Source organism: Herpailurus yagouaroundi, unplaced genomic scaffold (genome assembly GCF_014898765.1).
Source record: "Herpailurus yagouaroundi ecotype Mexico unplaced genomic scaffold, PumYag 28, whole genome shotgun sequence".
NCBI classification, from domain to species: domain Eukaryota; kingdom Metazoa; phylum Chordata; class Mammalia; order Carnivora; family Felidae; genus Herpailurus; species Herpailurus yagouaroundi.
In genome coordinates this window covers 147,509,115-147,535,241 of record NW_024412376.1, presented here as the reverse complement: position 1 = coordinate 147,535,241, position 26,127 = coordinate 147,509,115, and the positions used below count along the sequence as shown (strand labels likewise).

Genomic DNA, 26,127 nt, shown 5'->3' with positions numbered 1-26,127 from the left:
GTCATTTGGTTGTCACAACAAGCCAGTGTATCAACAGCTTTAATATCCCCATTTAGAAATGAGGAAATAGAGGCTTAGGTAACTTTTGTAAGGTTATTCGGTGAGGAAGTTGTACAGCTGGGAATTAAGCTCAGGTTTTCTGATACAAAACACGAGACGTCTTCGCTCCCCTAAAAAACGGGAACGTGGGCAGGAAGGTCTTTGCACAGACAAGTGTCATTGGCAAGTTGCACCGTTCCTTATTACCTGCCAATTGTTTTCACTCATTTTCTTGCATTTAACTTTGTATTGTCAACGGACATGCTTCTCCAATGACGCGAGGCCGTTTACAAACAAAATATTGAAGAAAGCAGAGGGGTGAATAGTTGTAGGCACCAGAGCTTATCAGATTACCCTTGGCAATAAGTTTGGTTCATATTTTTCTGGCAGCAAAGGTGAAAAGAGAAACATAATCTGCTGCAGAGGTTTTACTCTCTGGCGAGAGCCAGCATACACGTTATCATCGCCTGCAGCTAAATTCGAGAAGGAATGTATCACATGGATCTGTGTAAAGATAATGCCATTTGACATTGTGGTCAGTGTCTTCAATCTTGTTTGTGCAAAAGACATTCTCATACTAACCCTGTATATAAACAGAGGTCATACCTCACCTTTATTTATTTATTTATTTGGGGGAGAGTGCAAGTGGGGGGCGGGGCAGAGAGAGGAGGACAGAGGATCCCAAGCCGGCTCTTTGCTGACAGGCTGACAGCAGCGAGCCCCGTGTTTGGCTCGAAGTCATGAGATCGTGACCTTGCGCCGAAGTCCGGTGCTCAACCGACTGAACCCCCCAGGTGCCCCGGTCATACCTCCCCTTTAACTTTTATGAATATATTTGAGGCAGAGACTGAGGAAAATGCAGGCCAGGCAAACCTCCTCTCATCTCTTTACCGAATTAAGGGATGGAAGTTGGAGAATATACAGGAACAGAGGATGAATCTGTCTGCTGGACTATCTCTCTTAAGTATCACGAATTGTAAGTGAGCGTCCTTGAATAAACTGCTGAATCTTATTTCTTTGTCTTGACCTCCTCTATCAGCCACCAATAATACAAATGTTCTATACTGTCAGTTAAATGAAGAGTTTGGTATATTTGCTATGTGGAAGCAAGGAATTCTAGTATAGCATTATAGAAAAATGTAAAATGAGCAAGGAAGAACCATATGAACTCTGAAGACCCTTTTTGGACCAGAATGCTCTGATTCTGTGGCTTTAAGGGTGAGATTCCAATATGCATTCTTGTCGCCATGGAGAGCCAGCCCACTCTGGCCTGGGTGTGAGAAACAGTGCGGTCAAAAGCCTTGGCCAATTTTTTTTCCCCCAAAGGAATTTCAAATATATCCAAGGTCCTGGGTTAGCGACTGATTGAAACCAAAGCTTTATACTGCATGACATAGAATCCTGGAATAGATAACTTTAGCATGAAAAAAAAGTTAGGGCAGGTGCAAGCAGCTGTCCAATCTTGCCATAAAAGTACTCAAGTTTAGCTCCAGTAATAATGTGCTTTCTTTAAATACTCCAGTTCTTTCAAGATTTGTCCAGTTAGCTAAAAAAAAAAAAAAAAAAAAAAAAAAATACACCCTCAATGTTCCCCGAAAAGTAGATGTCTTATTGTGCTTTTATTTAGATATTATACTACGTCTAAATGCTTCTGTTTATTAATGGGGATCCTTCTTCCAGAGTAGCACTTAACTTCTGTTTTAAACCAGTCAGTCTTCCTTTAAGGAAGTAGACAGATAACAAAGTAAATAATCCTGCATTTAAAAAAAATTAAAAACATTCTTTGTGAACACAGTTTATGTGCCCTGAGCCAGTAAGTATTTATTCACTTACGAGCTCTGCTTTCTGTTAATGATCTCTGTTACTATAATACCTGCGTGAGAAGTGTTACCGAGAGACAAAAATCAGTGTGCATGGAAAGAGCAGAGACAAAAGAGGGTGACTCTCTGTGCAATATTCCAGAGTCCAGAGAAGGAGGCAGACAAGGTAGGACAGCTACCTGTCAGAACCACTGTGTATTTACATTCTCTTCCGGTCCATGGGTTGTGTGTAGCAGGTGAGGTCATTTGCCCCTCCTAGTAACAGGACGTTGTCCAGTGTCACCTTTTTTTTTTTTTTTTTAAATATCAAATAGAATTGTAAATGTCATTTTCATGGCACACAGAAAACTTCAGACATTGGAAAACTACGGAAAGACAAAGTTGTCGTTTGGAGGAAAAGAACAGGTTTAGCAATTTTACAACCTTCAGAGCAAGGGGAAAAAATTAAGAAATCAGCTCATGGTGGGGGACATCAGTCTGGGGAATTGTCTGGCAACTGAATAAATATTCATCAGGAAGAAAGGGTGGTGAAGACCATTCTTCAACGCAGAGAAAATGAGTGGCAAATACGCATTCTGGCAGTCAGAGCACAGGACAAGGGGAGGGGGTGACGGGGGAAGAGCGGGTAAGAGAAGAGGATGGAGGGGTTGGCAGGAGCCATACCCTGGAGGGGTCCTCCCACTACTCAGCCCAGGCTCCTGCTCCGGCCCAGGTCAGCTCTCAGTAGCCTTTTTCCTTCCTCAACTGCAGGCCCCCAGGGCCCTCTATCTTTCCTTCCTCTGACACCTATCACTGCCCACCTTTTCTCTTGCATCTGGAAGGTGGTGCCCTCAGCTTGCAGTTTGCTTCCTATAAAACAGCACACAGCTTTTTTGTTAAAGGATTTTCAATGCTGAGTGTGATAGCAAAACGCTTGAAGAATCACAAAAAATAATAGACATGTATATGAGAAGTTTTAAATTTGAGTCACGTGATTTGATTTACATTTTTAAGAGATCATACCAGGATATCCCATGGAGAATGGACTGGGGGGGGGGGGGGCCGGAGAGTAAAAGTAGAAGAAAGTAGGAAGGTAATTCAGGAACCTAGAGAGAATGGGTGGTGCCCTGGACTAGGATGTCCTGGGGGGAGAGTAAAAATGATCAGATGTGGGGTATAGTTTGAGACTAATGAGACTTGTCAATGGACTGGATAGGGTTGATGATGGAGAGAGAAGTATCAAGGAAGAACCATTGAGCATCTGGGTGAGTGTCGCCCTGTTCACTAGGTTTTGCTCTTCCTAGGAATGATCCCTTCTAGACATTTCCTCTGGACTGACTAGCTTTGGGCTGTGGGATGAAATGCTGTAAGTAATTGAAAACATTTAAATAGGGAAATGACAAGACCATTGTTCTCTTCTTCTATTATGCCTACATCTCCTCCAGCAGAATGACTTTGTTGGGTGAAAGGACAAGCATGGCTGCCATCCAGGAAGAAAGGGTGTGAGCATGTGTGCGCGTGCACCCTCACATGGGGAAGAGGAGGGCTTCTCTCTCTCGCACAGTGTGGGTTGCTTCATCTGGCTAGTCCTTGTCTTTTTTGGAAAGCAGTGAGTGGCTGTGAGGTGATGGCTTCAGGGCCAGAAAACATTGATGAGGTGGGTGTGAGAGGGAAATGCTGACAGCCGCAAAGAGGTAAAAGAATGTGTAGGGATCCCCAAGGCGTGCTTGCCCTGACTACACCCAGTTCTCAGGGTTGGTTCTTTGAAAAAAGCCAGTCTGCTAGCAGCCCCTCCCATCACTTTTGGCCATGGTACGTCAAAGAATCAATCAGAGGGCTGATTTGGAGATTGGAGGAGGGGTGATGGTTGTGGATGTTCAGCCACTTGGTTCCTGCTCATCCCATAATCATATAATCCAAGGATGTTTGAAGGAACAAAAGGAGCCTCCTAAGGGAGTCACTGCCTCCACAGTCTGAGCCCTTCTGCTGGGTTCACATTCAGATCGTGATGCCGTTGAGGTGCCCCAAGGGTGAAATGAGAGGAATTATATAATTGTACAACCACAGTAAATCAATTCACTCCTGCAGTACTTATGCCTATAATTAAGAAACAGATTCTTCCCGCTTATTTTTTTGACTATTTAGTTTTGAGAGAGAGAGAGCACAAGCAGGGGGGCAGAGAGAGAGGAGGGGACAGAGGATCTGAAGCAGGCTCTGTTCTAGCAGCAGAGAGACCAACGTGGGCCTCGCATTCAAGAACCACGAGATCATGACCTGAGCCGAAGTTGGACGCTTAACTGACTGAGCCATCCAGGTGCCCCCAGATTCTTCCTCATGTAGAACTGCTAAGAAAGCACCTCAATTGATGAGCCCAGATGAGTTCATAAGGGCGCAATGGAGAAACAATATTCCCTCTGCCTTCACTGAAGAGCCTTCCTTGGGATCTGTCTTAAAGTGGAGTTTAGACACTTGGGGGGGGGTGTAATTTGACTCCTTGATGGGCAGTGTATGTCATTGGCAGCAGCAATGTAGCTTCCTGAAGTCATTGTTTCTGTAGAATAGAAAAGTTACTAATATTTTGCACAGCGATCTCTCACTGTAATTACAGAACACAAGGCTGTTTGTTGGTCATACTTACCCCACACACCCTATACAACTTCTAACGGTGCTCTTCCCCCCTACCCCAGCCCTAGGTCACCCAGAATAGACTTGGACCTAAAGTCCATTGTTGAAAGTAGCTGCTAAGCATCAAGTTGTGAGAGATGTCCTTGTGTGAGGACGATATTAACCAGGTCCAATGTCAGTCAGGTGGCTTAACAAAGAAGGCATTTACTTAACCTTCATTTATTCTCCATTCTATTTCATAAGTTTCAAGGAAGCTGCTATGTATGAACTAGTAATATCTTATTCTTCACATTGATGAGTAACAAATTGATTTTATTTTAACCAGTGGCATTAATGCTTATATTCTATTTTCTAAGTAGAATATTTTTCTATAGTCCTAATATAAGCTTTACCTTTATACTTGGCTACTTCCTACATCCTCCCTGAAGATCAAGGTCAACAATAGAAGAAAGAGCTTACCACAGAGGCCATAATTCATTCTGCACTCTGCATTCTGTTAACAAGCAACATCCATTTAAAATAGCAATAGTGTTCTCAAGGTCCTGTTGTTACTCAGGCAGGGACTCAAAGTGATCACTTTCTTGGATCACTTTCTTGGCATACATAGGACCTCAAATGTAAGATGTGTTCTGTGGGCAACTGTCTGCTTACTTTCTTTCCTAGACAAGTGGTTAACCCGTGTTGCATATCCTGTGTTTATAGAATTCCAGAAAGGTTATGTCATAGAAATCACTGGGGTGTGTGTGTGTGTGTGTGTGTGTGTGTGTGTGTGTGTGTGTGACAGAGAGAGAGAGAGAGAGAGAGAGAGAGAGAGAGAGATTTATAGAGAGTATATAAACTGAAACATCTTGAGGAGAAATTCATCAGTTGACAGTGACTGAGAACGTCAATAGCAAATGTTGGCCTTAACGTACTTGTCTGCTGTGTTCACTGTTTTCTGTTTTGTAAAAGCAGTAAAGAACACATCCAAGTGGTAACAGAGGGCCAGAGCACCAAACAACTAAAGTCAGACATACCAATTGATTAAATCTATCATTTGTAAAGTTAAAAAGCTTCCTGAAGGTTGTAATCAGATGCAAAAAGCCTCCATTCACATTTTTTTTTAAAGCCAACTTATTTTGTCCTAAAATCTCTGAGGGTTCTTTCACAAGCATCAACTTCTAAAATAAACAAAGAGTATAAGAGGAAAAAAAAAACCCCAGAATTTATTAGAAGGAAAAAGTCTTCAAGGAGCTTTTATATTTTTAACATTGCCTTAAATTTAAAAAAAAATATTATTATGCTGTTTATCCTCATGAACATCACTAATTTCTTTGGGGGATGGATGCTATTTTAAACTCAGGGTTTTGTTTCTGATTTTAAAGTCACAATTAGCACAATTGCTAAAGAAAATGTTTCTCCTGATATCCATAAAACAGCTTAATGTTTTAATTTACCTAAAGCACCAACGGAACATTGTAGGCCGTTTTGAAAACATTCCTTAATCCTTGGAAACAGCATGCTTCTCTTATATTCTTTCATATACTGATCCTTGGAAGAAACATACCCTCTCTGATTTTCTATTCAATGTTTGCTATTGTTGTAATCGAAGGAGGGCCGCTTTGAAAAAATGCAAAATTAAGTTTAACCCACAATTCAGTCTTACATCCTGTGGTCTTGGAATTTTAAAATTTCATTCAAAACACGCATTATAAACAAAGTCTCCCAAATGACCATCTAGAGAGGAATGTGGCAAAAATCCAGAAACTATTGTAATATTTGGAACCAACATAAGCACAAATAATCAGCGTGTTTTTTCAAGAGGGGATTATGGGCTGCAGTTCTACAAACCCCACAGGGGATGTGCACGAGATGGGCAAAGCTGTGTTCCATACTAGCTGTGTGCCTCCAAAAGAAGCCAAACCCTTTGCAGTGAGTGAAGAGGAAGAAGAGGTTTTAAAGGATCTTCTTAATAACTAATATTTGCTCAATATAATCATAATTTGAGGGAGCATTCTGGTTTTATAAATTCCTATAAAACTTAAGTTCAAAGCAGTATTCTTGATGAGCCTGTTTTTAGCACATTAGTTAAGGTATTATTAACTGTAGAGACAGACTCAGGATGAAAACAGGTGGTAGAGAAGACAAGGGACAAAACCAAAAGTGACATCATCAAGTCAAAAAAAATCCGAATTTTAGAGGCAGAGACACAGGTGGAGTTATTGACACACAAAGTAATATTCTCAAAAAACACTTTAAAGAAGTAAATCTGGAGGTACCCGGGTGGCTCAGTTGGAAGAGCCTGTGACTCTTGATCTCGGGGTTGTGAGTTCAAGCCCCATGTTGGGTGTAAGATTACTATCATCACAATCATCATCATCATCATCCTAAAAAACAAAAACAAAACCCTAAAAAAAAAAAAAAGAAAGAAATTTGTAAAAAGAGTTTAAGTAGAATTAAGACTAACCATTTTAGAAGCATTGAAAATCTAGACGTCTAAGAAAAAAGGTGGAACAGAGAAAGTTGTATTGGTGCCACAAAATATGCAACCTGTCCTGAAGAAATACCACATTTCCCTCCCACTCCAAAAAAGAAAGAAAGAAAGAAAGAAACTAAAACAAGAATGAGGCAATGAAATAAATATACATTTATTTATTTATTTATTTATTTATTTATAAATGTTTAATTTGAGAGAGAGAGAGAGAGAGCAACTGTGCTTGGGGGGGGGGGGGGCAGAAAGAGAAAGAGAGAAAGAATCCCAAGCAGGCTCTGTACTGTCAGCCCGGAGCCCGACATAGGGCTCAATCCCCTGAACTGTGAAATCATGACCTGGGCCAAAATCTAGAGTCGGGGCGCTTAACCGACTAAACCACCCAGGCATCCCTGAAATAAATATACATTATACCTCAAAAGATAAAAAAGAGACAGGGCAGGGGAGGGTGAGTCAACTAAGAAGCTGGAAAGCAGTCGCATTTCAAAATGATTCTTATCGTCTTAGCTAAGTTTCAATATAATAATACACCTTAAGTATTTCTCATTTTATACCTTAGTTAATTTTATGAGTCTAATAATTAATCAGGTTTTCTAAACCTTGTTTAGAAGAACATCCTTATTTAGAGGATAAATTTCATGCTTATGTTCAACATCATTGTTAACACATCACGTAGGTCTGCAAACACTGATGGTATCTAATCTTTTTTTCTGTCCATAAATAATTGAATGTGAGTAGATTTTACCACCTCCGTAATGTGTCAGTTTCAGTTTTAATACTCTATTCTGAGAAATTTTTGTGAACTAATATAGCATTTTCAGCTGTTTTGCTTTCAATCATCACGAAAATGCATCATTTCACTAGGAGAAGCAAAGGAAGAAGATTTTCTTCATATAAATTGTATTAATGTTATAATGCACAAACAGGAAATGCATTATCCTGGCAAACAACCAGGAGCTTCTCAGAAAAGATAGCTAAACTGCTTTAAAAATAATTTAGGGATCACTCCATTACAAATAGATAATTATCTCTGAATATGAGCTCTGATAACATGTGACCTAACAGGCAAAATGAAGTGGGAAGTTATTATAGTTTGATTTTTTAACGATGTTGAAATACTTAATGCCAAACCTCTCCATCATATCCCAACTTCCTTTACAGTGATTTTTTTTTTTTTTTAATGAAAACCTCTTAATGAAGAAGCGAGGGTTTTGGAGAAGTGGAAATGGCCTGAAATCATGGGTTCACTGGCATAAATAAAAAGGCAGAAAGATGGCTTCAAATCTGGTTTGTCCTATTCTGATCTGGGTGTGAAAATAGCCAACTTGCAGCACTGGGGATGTGTGTGCGTGTGTATGTGTGTGTGTCTGGGGTGAATTATATATGTAAATAACGGGTCTGAGGTTTTGCTCATTAATTATCTGCACTCAGAATTTGAATGCTTATCACTTTTTGTTTTCCCATGGAGACATTACCAAAGAAAGGTAGAAATATCCAAGCCCACACCTTTGAAAGATCTTGGTAGCTACATACCGCTGATTCTAAAGAACTTAAAATTGTAAAGGTTGTTGCTCTCTACTTGCATTGTTCGAAAACTTTTCTAAAGGAATGACACAATTAAAGTACTTCCAGCAGCTTAAGTACAATGGAAGGAATTTACTATTAATAGGCCAGTTGATCTGAATAAAGTCAGCTTCCCTCTCCCCCTACTGTTTTCCACTCCTGTTTAATTTTTTGCACAATTTCTATCATTATTCAAAATAGTCTGACTTTTTTGTTTACCCTTTTATTATCTCCGTCTCCATCCCTGAACACTAGGGCAATGATCTTGTCTTACCTGCTCAAACCTGTCTCCCCAATACTTAGATTGATGCCTTGCTCAGAGTGGGTGTTCGGTAAATACTTTTTTGAATCCATGGTTGACAGAGGAATAGATTCAATAAGTGAAAGTAGGAAAGGATAAATTGAGACATTAGGGCCCCGAATGACATCTGTGGTGGAGTAGAGGCTGTAAGGAGAAAACTGAGTTAATGAGTTACCCAGCGGCAAACTTAGAAGGTTATAGTGAGACAGTCTTAGTTCATCTGGCCTTTGTTTCCAGACAGAGGCCTTTATGATGAACTTCTTAAGAAAGTTACAGATGAATGAATACCCTAAAATATCCAGGAAGAGAGTCCTCTTCTGATCCTACGCCTACCTTGTGCCAGGCATTTTGCATGTATATTACATGTGTTATTATTCACTGTAAATGCATGAGGTGAGTATTAATATTAACCTCCTTTTGTAGAGGATCTCAGAAGTTAAGGAACACATTCAAGGTTACCCAGTTGGTATGAACTAATATCCCTCCCCGAGGTATCATCCCATGGCCTCTGTTGACTTCCTTTAGTAAACTGTCAGGAGTCCAAATTAAAAACATTGACACTGTTATATTTGGTTTAGATCCTTCTTTTTTTTTTTTTTTTTTTTCTCCAAAATCTATTTTGTATTGAGCCTTGAAAACTTTGCTGCAAAAAGAAAGTTAATTATAGAATATCCCTGGAAGGATACTCAAGAAATTGGTTACAGGATTTTCTTTTGAAAGGGTAACTGACTGGTTCCCTGGGAGACAGCAGCCAGAGGGATTTTTACTCTTCTGTGCCATTTAGTGTTAACAGCTAAAATGCAGGATACCCACTTAAATTTGAATTTCAGGTAAACAACAAATTCATTTTTAGTACAAATATGTCCCCAATACTGGATGGGACAAATTTATACTAAAAATGTATTTGTTGTTTATCTGAAATTGAATTGTATTTTAACTGGTGTCCTGTATTTTTGCTTGCCAGATCTGGCAACTCAACTCTATGTGCATTCACTTCTGTACGTTTTAAATTTTGTTCCACGGGTACATATTCCCCATTCTAAAAATAATTAAATTTTTTAAAAAGTGGTTTTTGCAGTTTGTCGCATATTGAAAGGCAATTTTAGCAAAGGACAAGAAGTAGACACAGGATAGACTGAAATTAAGTATGTGGCCTAAGGATAATTTCTCTAAATAAGTATAAAAGAGCGAAATTTGCAAAGATAATTCTGGCATGGATTTTGCCAACAGGGTACAGCCAAAGGGAAAAAGTCTGAAAACACACTTCCTGGTGAATCTGTAGTCATTGGAACCCTGAGGGAGACACGCCAGTCCGCGGAGCTTGAACAAGACTAAGTCAGGAGAGGAAAGAAATTGTTATCTGAATTCCAGGTACCTTCAGCTCTGTTAAGGTGGAGCCTTAAACTGACTGAACTTTAGAGCTGGAAGGAACTTTGGAATTTTCTTTTCAATTACTTCATCTTTTCCAGCACATTTGGAAATTAGGAAATTCTATTTCCAGTTCCTTCCCCCACACCTCTCCACCCCCATCACCAGCTCCCACCAGGGGCCCAGGGATGGTGTCCCAGTTTTTAAGGTTCTCAAGGTAACATTAACATACCCATTATGTAATTACCCTACCCTAAGACCCCAGCCTTGGGATTTTAATTTACCAATGGTAATGAAAGAGAAAGTGACCCAGCAGGCCTAGCAGAGGACACGTTATAGGAAAGGTCAGAAGAGCCCGCAGTATTCCCATTTCTAGCTGTGTCTGTAACCAAGTGTGCACTGAGGAAGGTTACTTAACTGCTCTGGGCCGCAGCTTCCTTAGTTATTAAAAGTGGGGAGGAGGGGCGCCTGGGTGGCGCAGTCAGTTAAGCGTCCGACTTCAGCCAGGTCACGATCTCGCGGTCCGTGAGTTCGAGCCCTGCGTCGGGCCCTGGGCTGATGGCTCAGAGCCTGGAGCCTGTTTCCGATTCTGTGTCTCCCTCTCTCTCTGCCCCTCCCCCGTTCATGCTCTGTCTCTCTCTGTCCCAAAAATAAATAAAAATTAAAAAAAAAAAAAGTGGGGAGGAGAGTTTCCTAGCTGGCTCAGTCAGGAGAGCATGTGACTCGTGATCTCGGGGATCATGAGCTCAAGCCCCATGTTGTAGAGATTACTTAAATAAACAAAACTTAAAAATTTTAAAAATAAAAATAAAAGCGGGAGTAGGAGTCTTATTTAGGGGCATGGGAGGATCAAATGGGATCACGTACATGAACTACTTGGATTAAGTCAGTACTCAGTCATTTCAACTATGACTTTTATCTTAAAATAAGATCAGTCCACTTCTCAAATGTAAAGACATCTTATCCTTGCGAGAAATATCATCTCAAACTTACTATAAATCTAGCTAGAGGATAAATCAACGGACATAGTGATGATTATTTAATTTTCTATGGAGTTTATTGTTTATTTGCCTACACTCACATATTTATCTCAGCAAATGACTAAGACAAAAAATATCACGTAATTGAATACAGTTACAGTTTAATTTTTTTCTACCTTTTTTTGTTGTTAACAGCTTTATCAGGACATACTTCACATACCATATAATTCACCCCTTTCAGGAGCACATTCAATGGTTTTTAGTGTATTCAGAGCTGTGCAATCATAAAATTTTTTTTAATGTTTACTTTTTTTTTGTTTGAGAGAAAGAGCACGAGCAGGGGAGAGGCAGAGAGAGAGGGAGAGAGAGAATCTCAAGCAGGCTGCATGCCCTCAGTGTGGAGCCCATAGCAGGACTCGATCCCACAAACCATGAGATCATGACCTGAGCCAAAATCAAGAGCCATACCCTTAACTGACTGAGCCACCCAGGTGCCCCTCGGCACCACAATTTTAGAACATTTCATCACTCCAGAAAGAGTCCTTCACACTTTAGCAGTCACTCCCATCCCCCACTCCCATTCTTTCTAGCCCTGGGCAACTGTTAACCGATTTCTATCCGTATAGGTTTACTTATTCTGGACACTTCGTATTAGCAGAATCGTACAATATGGGACTTTTCGTGACTCACTTCTTTCCATATAGTGCGTTTTCAAGATTTATCCACGTTGTAGCATATATCTGTACCTCATTTCTTTTTGCGACCTAACATTCTATTTTATAGATATGCCACATGGTATTTACCCGTTCATCAGTCGATGGACATTTGGGTTGTTTCCACTTTGGGGCTATTATGAATAATGCCACCATGCTTATTCATGTACATGCTTTTGTGTGGACACAGGTTCTCAGTTCTCTTGGGTATCTACTCAGGAGTGAGGTTGCTGGGTCTACCTTTAGCCATTCGAGGAACTGTCAGACAGCTTTTCAAAGTGACTTCATCATTTTTTTTATTTCCATCACATTAATGTGTGAGCGTTCTGATTTTCTACATCCTTGCCAACATTTGTCATTATCTGTCTTTTTGGTTACTGCCATCCTAGTGGGTGTGAAATGATATCACACTGTGGTTTTGATGTGCATTTCCTGGATGGTGAATGATGTTGACTATTTTCCCGTGAGCTTATTGACCATTTACATATCGTCTCTGAAGAAATGTCTATTTAGATCATTTGCCTATTTTTCAATTAGGTTGTAGTTTTTATTACTCAAGTTTTCAGAATTGTTTATATATTGGTGTTTACATATTCTGGATACTAGATCCTTGCCAGATATATGACTTGCAAATATTTTCTTCCACTCTGTGGGGGGCCTTTTTCACTTTCTTGAGCATAAAAGCTTAGTTTTGATGAAATCCAATTTACCCATTTTTTTTCCTTTTATTGCTTGTACTTTGTTGTCATGTCTAAGAAACCATTGTTAGTACAAGATCATGAGTACTTACTTCAATGCTTTCTTCTAAGAGTTTTACAGTTTTAGTTATTACATTTAGGACTTTGGCTCATTTTAAGGTCATTTTTATATATGTTACGAAGTTCAGGCCCAAGTTCATTCTCTTACATGTGAATGTCTAGTTGTTCCAGCACCATTTGTTGAAGACTATTTTTTCCCCCATTAAATTGTTTTGACACTCTTGTTGGAAAATTAATTGATCACAAATGTGAGGGTTCATATCTGGGTCTCATTCTTTTTTCTTTTTTTTTTTAAAGTTTACTTATTTATTTTGAGAGAGAGACAGCACCAGCAGGGGCAGGATAGAGAGATTGGGAGAGAGAATCCCAAGCAGGCTCTGCACTGTCAGCACAGAGCCTGATGTAGAGCTCGATCCCTTGAACCATGAGATCATTACCTGAACTGAAATCAAGAGTCAGTTGCTTAACTGACAGAACCACCCAGGCCTCCCTCTAGACTCTCATTCTGTTCTACCGATTTGCATGTTTACCTTATTCCAGGACCATATAGTCTTGGTTACTATAGCTTTGTAGTAAGTTTTAAAAAGCAGAAGTATAGATCTTCCAACTTTGTCCTTTTTCAAGATCGTTTTGGCTATTCTGGTTTCCTTGAATTTCCATATGAATTTTAGGAACAGCTTGTCAATTTCTGCAAAGTAGACAGTTGGGGCTTTGATCGTTATTATGTTGACTCTACAGATCAATCTGGGAGTTTGCCGTCTTAAAAATCATATCTTTCAATCCACGAACGTGGGATGTCTTTCCATTTACTTAGATCTTTTTAAATTCTTTCAACAATGTTTTGTATTTTTCAGAATATAAAAACTAAACTTTTTTATTAAATTTATTTCTAAGTATTTAATTCTTTTTATGCTGTTATAAATGGAATTGTTTTCCTGATGTTACTTTTGGTTCATCGATTGCAAATATTTGGTGATATAAAGGCGTTTTGTATTTTGGCCTTGTATCCTACAACCTTGCTAAACTTGTATATTAGTTATAATACTTTTTTAGTGTATGCTTAGAATTTTCTACAAGATCATGTTATGTGCAAATAGAGATAGTTTCCCTCTTTGTGCTCTAGTGCCTTTTATTTAATTTTCTTGCCAAATTGTCTGATTAGAACCTCCAGTACAATGTTGAATACAATTGGTGAGAATGAAAATCTTTGCCTTCTTCCTGATGTCAGTGGGAAAACATCAGTCTTTTACCTTTAAATATGATATTGGTTCTGGAGTTTTCATAGATGCTCTTTATCAGGTTGAAGAAGTTTCCTTCTATTCCTAGTTTGTTTGGTATTCTCTAGTACAGATCTTACCTGACTTATGATGGGGTCATGTCCAGATAGATCCAACATAAATTGAAAATATCATAAGTCAAAAACGCACTTACTACACCTAACTCTCCAAACATTCCAGCTTAGCCTAGCCTACTTTACACATGCTCAGAACATTTGCACTAGCCTACAGCTGGACAAAATCATCTAACACAAAGCCTACTCTATAATAAAGTATTGAGTCCCTCATGTAATTTATTGAATACTATACTAAAAGCGAAAAACATAACGATTGTATGGGCATAGAATGGTTGTAAGCCTATCGGTTGTTTGCCCTCATGATGGCATGGTTGATTGGAAGCTGCATCTTGCTTACACTGCCCAGCACCATGAGAGAGGATCGTACCACAAATCACCAGCCTGGGAAAAGATCGAAATTCAAAATTTGAAGTATGGCTTCTACTGAACGCATATCACTTTCACACCATCGTACAGTCAATAAATTGTAAGTCAAACCATTGTAAGTTAAGGGCCATCTGTATTTTGTTGAGGATTTTGTGCCTGTATTTATTAGTCTTCAGTATTCTTCTCTTGTGGTGTCTTTGGTGAATTATTTTTTAAAATAACAAACATACCCCCCAAAAATCTACAAGGGTATTAGGTCTTCTCCCTGCCTTGGCTACCCACCTTTAGCCACTCACTGTTACTAGTTCATATAAACAGCTATTTAAAAATAAATCTTTTAAAATTCCTTACCATTTATATTTTTGTAAATAAGTTATTAAAATTATAATCAGTTACTCTGAGTACGTGACAGAAGATATTCTCTATCAGATTGTAATAATAAAATCATTGGAATTTCTATAGTAAACGACCAAAACTCACTGACAATCAGAAACTCCACTTCTAGAGGTATAACTTGGATAAGTCATGCTTTCTGAGCCTCATCTGTAGAAACAAGAATAAAAGCCCCTACCTGCCCCCTTGTTCTGAGGACCGAGGGAGATGATATTTGTGAAAAAAGGCTTGGGACAAGGTAGACTCAATTATATTTACTATTGATTCACAGATTGCATATCACAGTATCCCTTTAAATAGCAAGCTGCTTGCTTGTGTGTTAGATTGGCATACAAATTTTCAAAAACCCTCTATTGCATAAAACTAAATACTTCTGTATGTAATCTGTTTTTCAGAAGTTATCTTTCAGTTCTTAAGTCCTTTTTTCTGCCTAGATTCTTTGATTTGTTGCCTATTTCAGAAACTTGGAAAGTACCGTGCAAATACAGATATAGCTTTGCTAAGTTAAAAATAAAATACTTAGTGTTTGCTGGTGAAGGAAAATATGATGCTATGTAGGTAAAACTGTGTGATGAAAATCAGATTCGCATTTCATAAGAACATTTCTGGAGAACCTTAGACTTGAAAAGTAGGAGCCAAATGCTTCTCTCAGACGATAGTTTATAACTCTCACTGAAGTCAAGAGTAATTCTGAGGGTAGAATTTAAGCCAAGTGTTTGGAAAGCTGGGAGAAAAAAAAAAAAAGCATGCATAAATTTCCAAATCTTTCCAAAGTACTTAGATGGGAGGAGATTTGTACTTAAGATCTTGAGAAATGTTTTTTCCACTAGTGGGCTATTCATAACACCTTACTATATATTATTTTACCTTCCCTAGGATTCTAATTATGATCAAATTTAGTTAAATAATTATTTAAGTAGCAAAAACTACACATACAATAATACCAATTATAATATCTAACACGGAGTCATTATTTTTAAAATTTGATTTTATTTAGTTTTTTATAAATTTTTTTTTCAACGTTTATTTATTTGGGGGATTATTTAGTTTTTTAAAAACACATATGGACTTTTATTTACTTACTTTTTTAAGTAAACTCTATGCCCAACGTGGGACTCGAACTCACAACCCTGAGGTTAAGGGTCTCATGCTCTACTGACTGAGCCAGTCAGGTGTCCCTGACATGGTTTTTAAAGATATCTTTAAATGGAGAGGTTCTCTGAAGCCTTTTAGAAATGAAATAAATCATTATGAGATTGAGATGAAACTTTTCAGACATACCTATTACATAAAACCAAGTCCATACTCGATATTTTTAATAGCCTAATTAGAAATGATCTTAGATACCTTTTTTCCTACAGTAATTTCACAAGATCTTTTTTTAAATTCCTACATGTTGAACAATTAAACTTCTAAAAATTAATTACAATTAAAAATGTGGATGATATTGATATAATGGCAATCATTAAAAGTGACAATGTACAACTTTGATCATGATGTTTAAGGGCATTCTTAGTCGACTGTCTGACATAGGTATTTCAGAAGACAGGAACTGATATCTCTCACTATTTGTCAGTGCTTGAATAGACTGGCTCCAAAGTTGATCTTAGTCTATTTTGGGCAAGGGTGCTAGCCACAAAGGTCATATCTACCAGTTGATGCTTATCATGACACTATCTATGACACAAAGTAACACAGATGCAAAGAATAAAGGCTTTCTTTGAAAAACTGGTAAAGGCCACCTGTGCCCAAGGTTAATAGTAACACAGGCCAGAGGAGAAAATGTAGGGGTCTTTTTCCGTTCTCTGGATTTCCTATATAACCATAGTCAAAGTTTTACAAATAAATGTGCCAGCCAAAAATAAATACAATAAAATTACAATTATTTCCATTTATTCAACTACATAATTATCTAGTTTGATCTGTGCAATGAATCTCTAAGGGAGGTAGCCTTAGTCCAACTAGTAGAGAAAAAACAAAACAAAACAAAACTCAGCATCGGTATGGGTGATTTTCCTAAAGAGGTCACATTTACAGAGTACGTACTATGTATATAGTTATTCCATGTAATACCTGAACGAATTCTCGAAACTTCCCTAAGCAATAGGTTCTACATTCCCCATTAGCAGTTGAGGAAAAATTAGCTTGCCCCCACAGTTGGCCTTTGGTAGAGCTAGTCCGGTGCTCTTTCCTTCATATCCCAGCTGTTCTTTTTTTTTCTTTAATTTTTATTTGTTGTTGTTATTTATTTTTTTATTTGTTTTAATGTTTTCTTTTATGTTGGAGAGAGAGTGAGAACAAGCGGGGGAAGGACAGAGAGAGAGAGGGAGCCACAGAATCCCAAACAGGCTCCAGACTCCGGGCTGCTGGCACAAAGCCCACCATGGGGCTCGAACTCACGAACCGTGAGATCATGACCTGAGCTGAAGCCCCCTGCCAGCTGTTTTTTAACTATGGTGTTCAACACTGACTCAACGCAGAACCAAAAACCACTGCAATATGTGATACATGACCAGGCGGAAAGTTTAGGAAATCAACATGTGTGTATATATATATATATATATATATATATATATTCCTTTGTCAACAAATAACTGGTATTTTATGATTCATACGGTATTTTCGTGTTTTGTAAAGTGTTGTCGTTTTGTCATTGTTTGTAAAACTGGCTTTGTCTTGTTTATATCATAAAAAGAACAAGGCATATCAATCCCACGTGGAAACATTTTCTTCCAATTACATTAGCTATGAAAACTTTTGACAAATTATTAGGTTTGTACACACCAAATGTGCATTTGATTCCATTCACGTTCCACATCACTGGAGTAAATGGCCCGTTCTTTTTCTTACTTCACCTTCTTGAACTGCTGCACATGTTAGCAACTCATGTAAAGCTTAACTTGGGCCTGCAAAAAAAGAAAAGAAAAAAAAAAAGATCAAATTCCCAGGGCCAAAGAATCCTGTGAAAGTCAAATACATTGGAAAGAAAAGAATGAATATTTATTTTTGTTTTTCAAGTTCTCCTGAAGGCAAATCTGTGACTCATTTCCAATGCTCTCTTTATTTCTTTTAATCCCTGTTTTCCTTATAGAGTTACACAGTCTGATGGAATCCTGGACACTCTTTCAATCCCCTGTACATTTTATTGACCTTAATTAGCATGGAGTAGAAAGTGATGGGAATATTGGTATTAAAAAAGGTATGAAGTAAAAAAGGTATAAAGATGAATGAAAACCACAAGAAACTTCTCTGGAGTAAACAGTCCCAAATACCTAATGTGAGTTGTCAGGTTTTCTTTTTCTTTTCTTTTTTTTTAATTTTTTTTTTTTAACGTTTATTTATTTTTTTGAGACAGAGAGAGACAGAGCGTGAACAGGGGAGGGGGAGAGAGAGAGGGAGACACAGAATCTGAAACAGGCTCCAGGGTCTGAGCTGTCGGCACAGAGCCCGACACGGGGCTCGAACTCACAGACCGTGAGATCTCGACCTGAGCCGAAGTCGGACGCTTAACCGACTGCGCCACCCAGGCGCCCCAATTGTCAGGTTTTCTTAAGCACACCATCCCATCGCATCAAACCCTGCTTTACATCGTGAGAGGCTCTTGTTGCCTATCTACAACAGGTTTCCAACCTTTTAGGACCCGTGCACCTCCTAAAATTAAATAATAATAGTGATACTGCTATTTCTAAGTGGGAGAGGCTAAAGAAATGAATTCACACCAATCTGGATAAAATTGCCACTGTAGTCAGCTGTCTATTCATTTACTTATTTTTTATTTTTTGAGAGAGAGAGGGTGCACGTGTGTGAGCAGGGGAGGGGCAGAGAGAGGGGGAGAGAGAAAGAATCCTAAACTGCCTCCATGCTGTCAGCCCAGAGCCCGAAGGAGGGCTTGCTCTCGAGACCTGTGAGATCATGACCTGAGCCGAAATCAAGAATCAGATGCTTAACCGACTGACCAACCCGGGCACCCCTATATTCAGCAATTTCAACACTGATTTTTGAAGTGTTAAAGATATTTTCACATGCTTTGCAATAATTTTCATTAGATGAATGCAACTCATAGATTTATTGAATAAAAATAATAATGATACATAGCATATTATGTTCCGGGTGTCATTCTGTGTGACTTAGACATAATAAACACTTTGAATCCTCATGACATAATACACATTTTGAATTCTCATGACTACCCTATGAATTAGGTGCTATCACCTCCATTTTACAGGTGAGGAAACTGAGGCACTGACAATAGGCAGTAACGTGTCTAAGGTCTTAGAGCCAGAATCCATACAATGTGGCGTTGGAGCTCACGTTCTCCGTCATGAGGCTGATGTGCAATGTTTCACTGTGCCTCATTAATAGAAGATGGTGTAATTTAGTGTTAGAATAAAAGAATTGTTGAAATATGTCCCTGTGGCTTAAACCACCACAGCAAAGCATGCCCCTTTCATGAATGTGCTTATGTCACTGCCACTAACTGCTTCACATACCTATTGGATATACACTCGGGGGCTCCCAAACTCATGCCTTTTCATATTAAATATTGTTTATTGTTTTTTGACCTGAGCCGAAGTCGGATGCCCAACCGACTGAGCCACCCAGGTGCCCCCAAACGTGAACCTCTTGAAGAAAGATTACATCTACCCCCTACAGCAAAGATTCTCAAAGTTTGGCTCATGAACAATTTGCATCAGAATCCCTGACCGGCCTGCTAGAAATGCCTGTTCGCGGGCTTCAGCCCAGATGAACTCATTTAGAGTCTTAGGGAGTGGGACACAGCTGATGCCCATGCCAAGTTTTGAGGACCTTTCTGCAGGTCCTTCTTCTGACCCCGTTTAGGATGCCTCCCCCCTGCTGCTACATGCACCAGCCCCCCCACCTGGAGTTCCCCTGAGTACAAGATGCTTTTTCACACCTCAGAGCCTGAACATGTTGTTTCCTGTGCCTCTCATGTTTCCTCCTCCTCTGATTGTCTTCTGAACTCCCCTCCATCAAGAGTCAGTTCAATAGTCATCTCTGCAAGGTTTCCCGGGGTCCATCAGTCAAGACTTAGGTGCTTCCTCCATTGTACTCCAATGCCACTAAACTACATCTGTCCTAGAATTACACAGCAACCAGTCTGTGTACTCTGTTGGCCAGGGCGTCCCCTGAGGTCTCTGCATTATCCAGCTTTTTAAACCACCAAAGGTGATGTCTGACATGGATGGTACGGACGCCAAACTTGCTGTGTGAATGGGTTTGCTTATGAGTTCAGGGTTGCCCGATGGCTGGAGTGAAATACTGACCATTCTGCAGTTAATTCTACTGGGATGGTAGGTCACGTACAAAACTTCTATTAGTAACTAATTTTGGGGGTGCCTGGGTGGCTCAGTTGGTTAAGCGTCCAACTCTTGGTTTTGGCTCAGGTCATATCTCACAGTCTGTGGGTTCGAGCCCCATGTCGGGCTCTGCCCTGGCAGTGCAGAGCAGAGCCTGCTTGGGATTCTCTCTCTCTGTCTCTCTGTCTCTCTCTCTCTCTCTCTCCCTCTCCCCCGCTCATTCTCTCTCTCTCCCCCCTTCTTTCTCTCTCTCCCTCCCCCTCCCCCATTCATTCCCCCCCTCCCCCCTTCTCTCTCTCTCTTAAGATAAATAAATTAATTAAAAAATTAAAAAATAACAAACAGAAGGGAAATAATTTTCTTTGGTCAATTATTTTTATTCTCGCACATTTTTTCCCTTTTCTCTCCCCCCTTTTTAATGTTTTATATTTTGAGTAGGCAATATATGCACTTGGTACCAAACTCAAAATATCCAGGGTGCCTGAGTGGCTCAGTCGGTTAAGCGTCCAACTTCAGCTCAGGTCATGGTCTCACAGTGTGTGAGTTGGAGCCCAGAGTTGGGCTTTGTGCTGACGGCTCAGAGCCTGGAGCCTGCTTTGGATTTTGAGTCTCCCTCTCTCTGCCCCTACCTTGCTCGCACTCTCAAAAATTAAAAAAAACAAAAACAAAAAAAACCAAAGCATTAAAAAAAAAAAAAGTCAAAGTACCCAAGACAGTTGACTGAGATAAGTCCTCTTCTCGCCTACATCCTCCAACGGTTGAATCCCTTATGCTGTGCAGGCATTGTTACAGTTTCTATTCCAGAGCCATTTTAGATACATAGAAGCAAAAGGTATGTATTTATCTAATACTGTTTTGTATCTTGTAGTCTAAACTTTGTGATCGCTCCACATAAGTACATGAAAAGCAGCCTGGGCTTATTAACAGATGCATACTCTTCAATTCTATGAACATATCATGATTTTTTTAAAAAAATGTTTATTTATTTTTGAAAGAGAGACAGAGTGCAAGGGGTGACAGACAGAGAGAGTGGGAGACACAGAATCTAAAGCAGGCTCCAGGCTCTGAGTTGTCAGCACAGAGCCCGATGTGGGGCTCAAACCCACGAACCATGAGGTCGTGACCTGAGCCGAAGTCGGATGCTCCACTGACTGAGCCACCCAGGTGCCTGGGTTTTTTGTTTTTGTTTTAAGTTTATTTATTTTGAGAGAGACAGTGTGAGCAGGGGAGGGGCAGAGAGAGGGAGAGAATGTTAAGCAGGCTCCTCCACGCTGTCAGTGCAGAACCCGACACGAGGCTGGAACCCATGAAATTGTGAGATCATGACCTGAGCTGAAATCAAGAGTCGGACGCTCAACCGAATGAGCCATCCATGTGCCCTAATATATCATGATTTTTAAATTAAGTTTTAAATTTTAAGTCCAGTATAGTTAACATACAGTGTTAGTTTCAGGTATATATTTAACTTTATTTATTTTTGAGAGAGAGAGGCAGAGCATGAGAAGGGGAGGGGCAGAGAGAGAGGGAGACACAGAATCTGAAGCAGGATTCAGGCTCTGAGGTGTCAGCACAGAGCCTGATGCAGGGCTGGAACTCACGAACCGTGAGATCATGATCCAAAGTCGGATGCATAATGGACTGAGCAGCCCAGGTGCCCCCATTTTTTTTTTTTTAAATAAGACACCTCTTGATTGACATTTAGGTTGTTACCAGTATTCTCTACCATCAATAATGCTGCAATATATAGGTAATTTCATACATGTGTGAGTATATTTGTAGTCTAGATTTCCAGAAATGCAACTGTAGGATTAACAGGTTAACAGTATTAACAGATTAACAAGTTGTATAAAATGGTTTCATAAAGATTGTACGTATTTTCACTCCCATTAAGCAACATACGTAAATACCTGTTTCTTAATATCCTTCCAATAGTGTTTTCTTTCCTGAGGTTCTAAAATGAATAAAGGAAACCCTTTGAATAAGTGTAGATTCATCTACTGGCCTAGCCCAGGAACAAGAAACTTTTTTGCAGTAAGTCAACACAGATGATTACTCTATAGGATATCTTCTCCCCAGGCAGGCTGGCACTGGGGTATTTCTTGTTGGTCTAACCCCAATACTGTTTTCAACCCTAGGAGGCTTAGCGAGCTTCCAGAATCATTTCTCCTCTGCTGTAGAGAAGACGTACTGTTCATTCTGTAAATACACACTGAGCGACTATCATGCACCCGACGTTGTTCTAGTGGCTTAGGTTTCAACAACGAATAGACAAAAGTCCCTGTCATTATTAATGTTACAGAATAACGAGAGAAGGCAGAGAGGAAACACAACACACAGGTATGATATGTGGTATGTTAAGTTAGAAGTGCTTTGGGAAAAAATAAGGAAGGGACTAGAGAGTATGAGGAGTCACTTTTGTGAAGAGTGGTCAGGGAAGGCCTCGCTGAGAAGGTGACGTTTCAGCAAAGGTTTGAAAGCGGTAGAACAAAAATGAACAAGGTATCTGAAGGAAAGACCAAAAGCAGTTGATAGTGTGCCCGGTATGTCCTAGAACAGCGAGTCAGACTGCTGGTTAGAGCTCAGTGAGCAAAGGCAAGAGGAAGAGGTGAGGTCAGCGACATCAGGGGATTTGGGTAGCAGGTCAGACGGCATAAATCCTTATAGTGAAATGGGAAAACCATAAAGAGCTCCAGAGGGTTGCTCTGAATGCTCTATTGACAACAGACTGGGGGCGGGAGGCAAGAATGGAAGAAGGGAGAACCACTTAGGAGACTTTCTAGAAACAAGGCGAGGAAAGAGATGGGTCACACCGGGTTGGTAGCCATGGAGGTGTGGGAGTATTTGGACTGTGGGTCTATTTTGTAGGAATGGCTGGCATGATTTGGTTAGACTGGATGTTGGATGTGGGAGGAAAAGGAGGCAAGAATGATTCCAAGGTTTTTGGCTTAGAGAAGTGGGAGGCTGGAGTTGTCACTTACTGAAATGGGGAAAGAATGTAGGCAGTGCATGTTTTAGGGTGAAGATGATTTGTGACTTGGCTTACGGTTACCGTGGCTTTCCGTGGCTGGGACTCTCAGATGGCCATGATTCCAAATTAAGTAAATGGCCTGGACTAGACCACGACTGAAATGCCTTCTTGGAACGAAGGCTCCAACGAATCTGCCCATGGGCATTGTCCTTGTCCTGAGCTATCCCATTCCAAATATGACTTGCACTGAGCTATAGTATTAAATATTCTTACAGCTTTTTCTCTGTGAAATATTTAATCAAAGGGACAGGAAAATGCGCGCGCACACATCATCACACATAACTAAAAATCCTGCAAACAACTCAGAAACTTGATTCCTTGTCCACTACGTAACAAGCAGAACGTGAGCCTCTTATCAGAGGACTCACTGTCCTCCAAAAATCAAAACTCAATTCTAACTGAATCAAAACTAATTGCCGGTCCGTGATGTCACTGAGCCACCAGTTCCTGAGAATGCCCTGCTAAGCTGGTACAGGAACCACACCAGGACAATATGAAACGCGCCTGATTGAAGAATGCAACCACGAATTCACTGGTCCAATAATTCAAAAGAAGGGATACACTGAAACCAGTCATCGCTAAAGCATCTGATGAAACAATACCTAAAATGGAATGAATATTTCAGCAAATAGAAAGGTAAAGGAAAGCAAAGCCAACAGTTTAACTCTTATTAGTGGAAGGAAAGGAAAATAAAACCCACAAGAACAGAAACTGATATATAGGAATTACTTGGAAAAGCTAGGAAGAAATCAGGGGAAAGAAATTTTTAAATTGTGTCCTTGAATGCGAGGCGGGCGACAGTGCAGAAGCGCAGAGAGCACTATTCTTTCCCTACCCAACTCGCGAGGCCAGCGGGTAGATCAGAAAGAAAACAACCAATTGCTAGAAGAGAGTAGCTAAGGAAATCTGAACTTGTTTTAAACCAAGTAAAGTGGTGGCCAGACTAGGTGACTCAGAGGCATGATGACTCAAACCCGACAGTGGGGGCTGTCAGCTCCCGGAGGCCGGGGGTGCGGCGTCAAACACATTTTAGGAAAGTACCCGGCTCGAGGAAGGCGACAGGCAACCTCCCCGGGGGATCGGCCTGGGGCTCCTCCTGCCCTACAGTCTGACTTCTTACCAAAAGCGCCAAGAGGAGTTTCTAATCTCCTGGCTTCCCCTTCTTGCTTTACAGCCCGCCCACCCCGCCACCCATTTTTCTTCCACAAAGTGTCACGCGGCGTGTGTGTGCAACACGTCGTGCCCCCTCCCAGCGGCCTTCAGCCCCGCGCTCCCCGCCACGCGCCCACCCGCCCCGCCTCCGCGGCCAGCCGCTCCCTTCCCACCCCGCCCGCCGCCCGGGCACGCGCGGCACGAACAGCGCCTGGAGCTGTACTAGACAAACACCTGTCCCGCCTGGGCTCCGCGAGATTTGGGGGCGAAAGCATAGGCAACAGTGGGCGCGTTCTCGCGAGGTTTAGGAAATTTCCCACGGCCCGTGTTGTGTCTGAGTTGAGTAGTGGAAGGCGGTGGGAAGGAGGTGTAGCGTGAGACTGGGCTGCCCGCATTGGGCACATGCGCAGTGCCGCTCGCGCGTGCCGCGCCAATCCTGCAGCGCCTTCAGCAGGTCTCCGGCAGCGGATTCCAGTTCTCCGGGTTTTGGGGCTCCCTACAGGAGGCAGTGCCCGATCTGGGAATCTCTAGGAATTGAAAGGGCAAGGCTGGCGGGGGTGGGGGTGGGGGTGGGTTGGAGGTGGAGAAAGGGATGTTGCAGGTAGGAAGAAGGGGTCAGGATTCAGGCCCTTCTTCCTCCTAGTAAATGCCCAGACGGACCAAGTTGGCTCCGGTGTTTCCAGGGTTAGGTTGCCTGAAGTACGTTTCGGGCAGCGACCAGCGTCCTTCACTCTGCCAGGCCCACGGGAGGACCTGGGCAGGGTCTGCCCCCATTACCCCTGCGTTCACACACGGCTGGGGACTGCGATCAGGTGCTAAAAAGGCTCACACAGCAGGCCAATCTGCGCCCCAGCGGCACCCCTGGTTTGAGTGCGGGGTGGGGGAGTGTTGGCTCTCGCAATTCCAACGCAGTTTTCACTTCTGGAGAAAACTGCGCAGAGCCCTAACATGCGTGAGAGAGGTGGACATGAGGGGTGTCTTTGCCAGAGGCCTTGGCCTGACCTCGTTTCACACCCAAGGAGAAGAAAGTTAAGTCCACAGAGCTGAACTGCAAAAGTTTTCCATTTACAGAGCTCTGGAGGGTCAGCCCACGTTGTAACTTGTCTGTCTATGCGCTAGCACGGGGGACCCAATGAGCGAAGACAGTTCTAGGTTTGTCACTCGCAGAACTCCAGGCATCTCTGTAGCTCCAGCATCTAACGCTGACATTAGCATAAGGGAGGCGTCCAATGAACGTCTGAATGAATGAAAAGGGCTGGGAACCAGAGTGAGCGGGAAGCCACTTGGAAAACACCCATTTGAGGAGGTGTTTCAGCTAGGCCTGTGAAACGCGGCAGATTTTCCCAGGACCCCTCCTCCCTTCCCCTCGGCCCCGCCTCCTGACCCCTCCATTCCCCGTCCCCGTTGTAATCCCCTCCGGTTTTCCTCAGTCTCCACGTACGTCCCTCAGGGCGCGTCCCAAAACCCGGATAACCGGAGCGCTCCCCATGGACCACACTGAGGGCTCGCCCGCGGAGGAGCCGCCTGCGCATGCTCCATCGCTTGGGTAGGTTTCCAGGGAAGGCAGCGAGCAGGCTCCCCTACTCCGCGGGCGGCGCGAGGCGTCTGGCTCTTCGCGGCGGCTGCGAGGGGAAAAGAAGCGCGGGGGCTGGGTGGAATTGAGGAGTGAGGGAAAAGGGAAGGGGCGGGGGAGAGGGACCAGGGAAGGCGTCAGGGGGAATCTCGCGAGGGTTGGAGTTTTGGCGAGAGTTTGTGGAAGATGGCGCCTGTTGTGACAGGGTAAGTCTGGGGGAATCGGAGCGCTGGGAATCGGGAAAGTTGCGGGCGTCTCGCAGCCCGTGGCGGGCAGCGTGTTTGGGGGCCGCGGCGCGCTTGGCGTCCGGGGCCGCGGGGGCGGCGT

At 41.6% G+C, this 26,127-nt stretch overlaps 1 protein-coding gene across 6 annotated transcripts in view; it reads left to right on the top strand.

Annotated features, from left to right (window-relative positions):
* RBPJ (recombination signal binding protein for immunoglobulin kappa J region) overlaps nt 1–26,127 on the top strand; it is a 220,043-nt gene that overhangs the window by 92,808 nt on the left and 101,108 nt on the right. For 2 of the 6 annotated variants that reach the window (XM_040486467.1, XM_040486478.1), the window contains exon 1: nt 25,678–25,773. The exons of 2 other annotated variants lie outside the window; for them this stretch is intronic. In XM_040486467.1, coding sequence (XP_040342401.1) covers nt 25,715–25,773 — 59 coding nt within the window. In that variant the 5' untranslated portion in view covers nt 25,678–25,714. Of the gene's footprint in view, nt 1–25,677; nt 25,774–25,907; nt 26,007–26,127 lie in introns of those variants that run through there. 2 more of the 6 variants (XM_040486405.1, XM_040486414.1) reach the window with 2 other exon arrangements.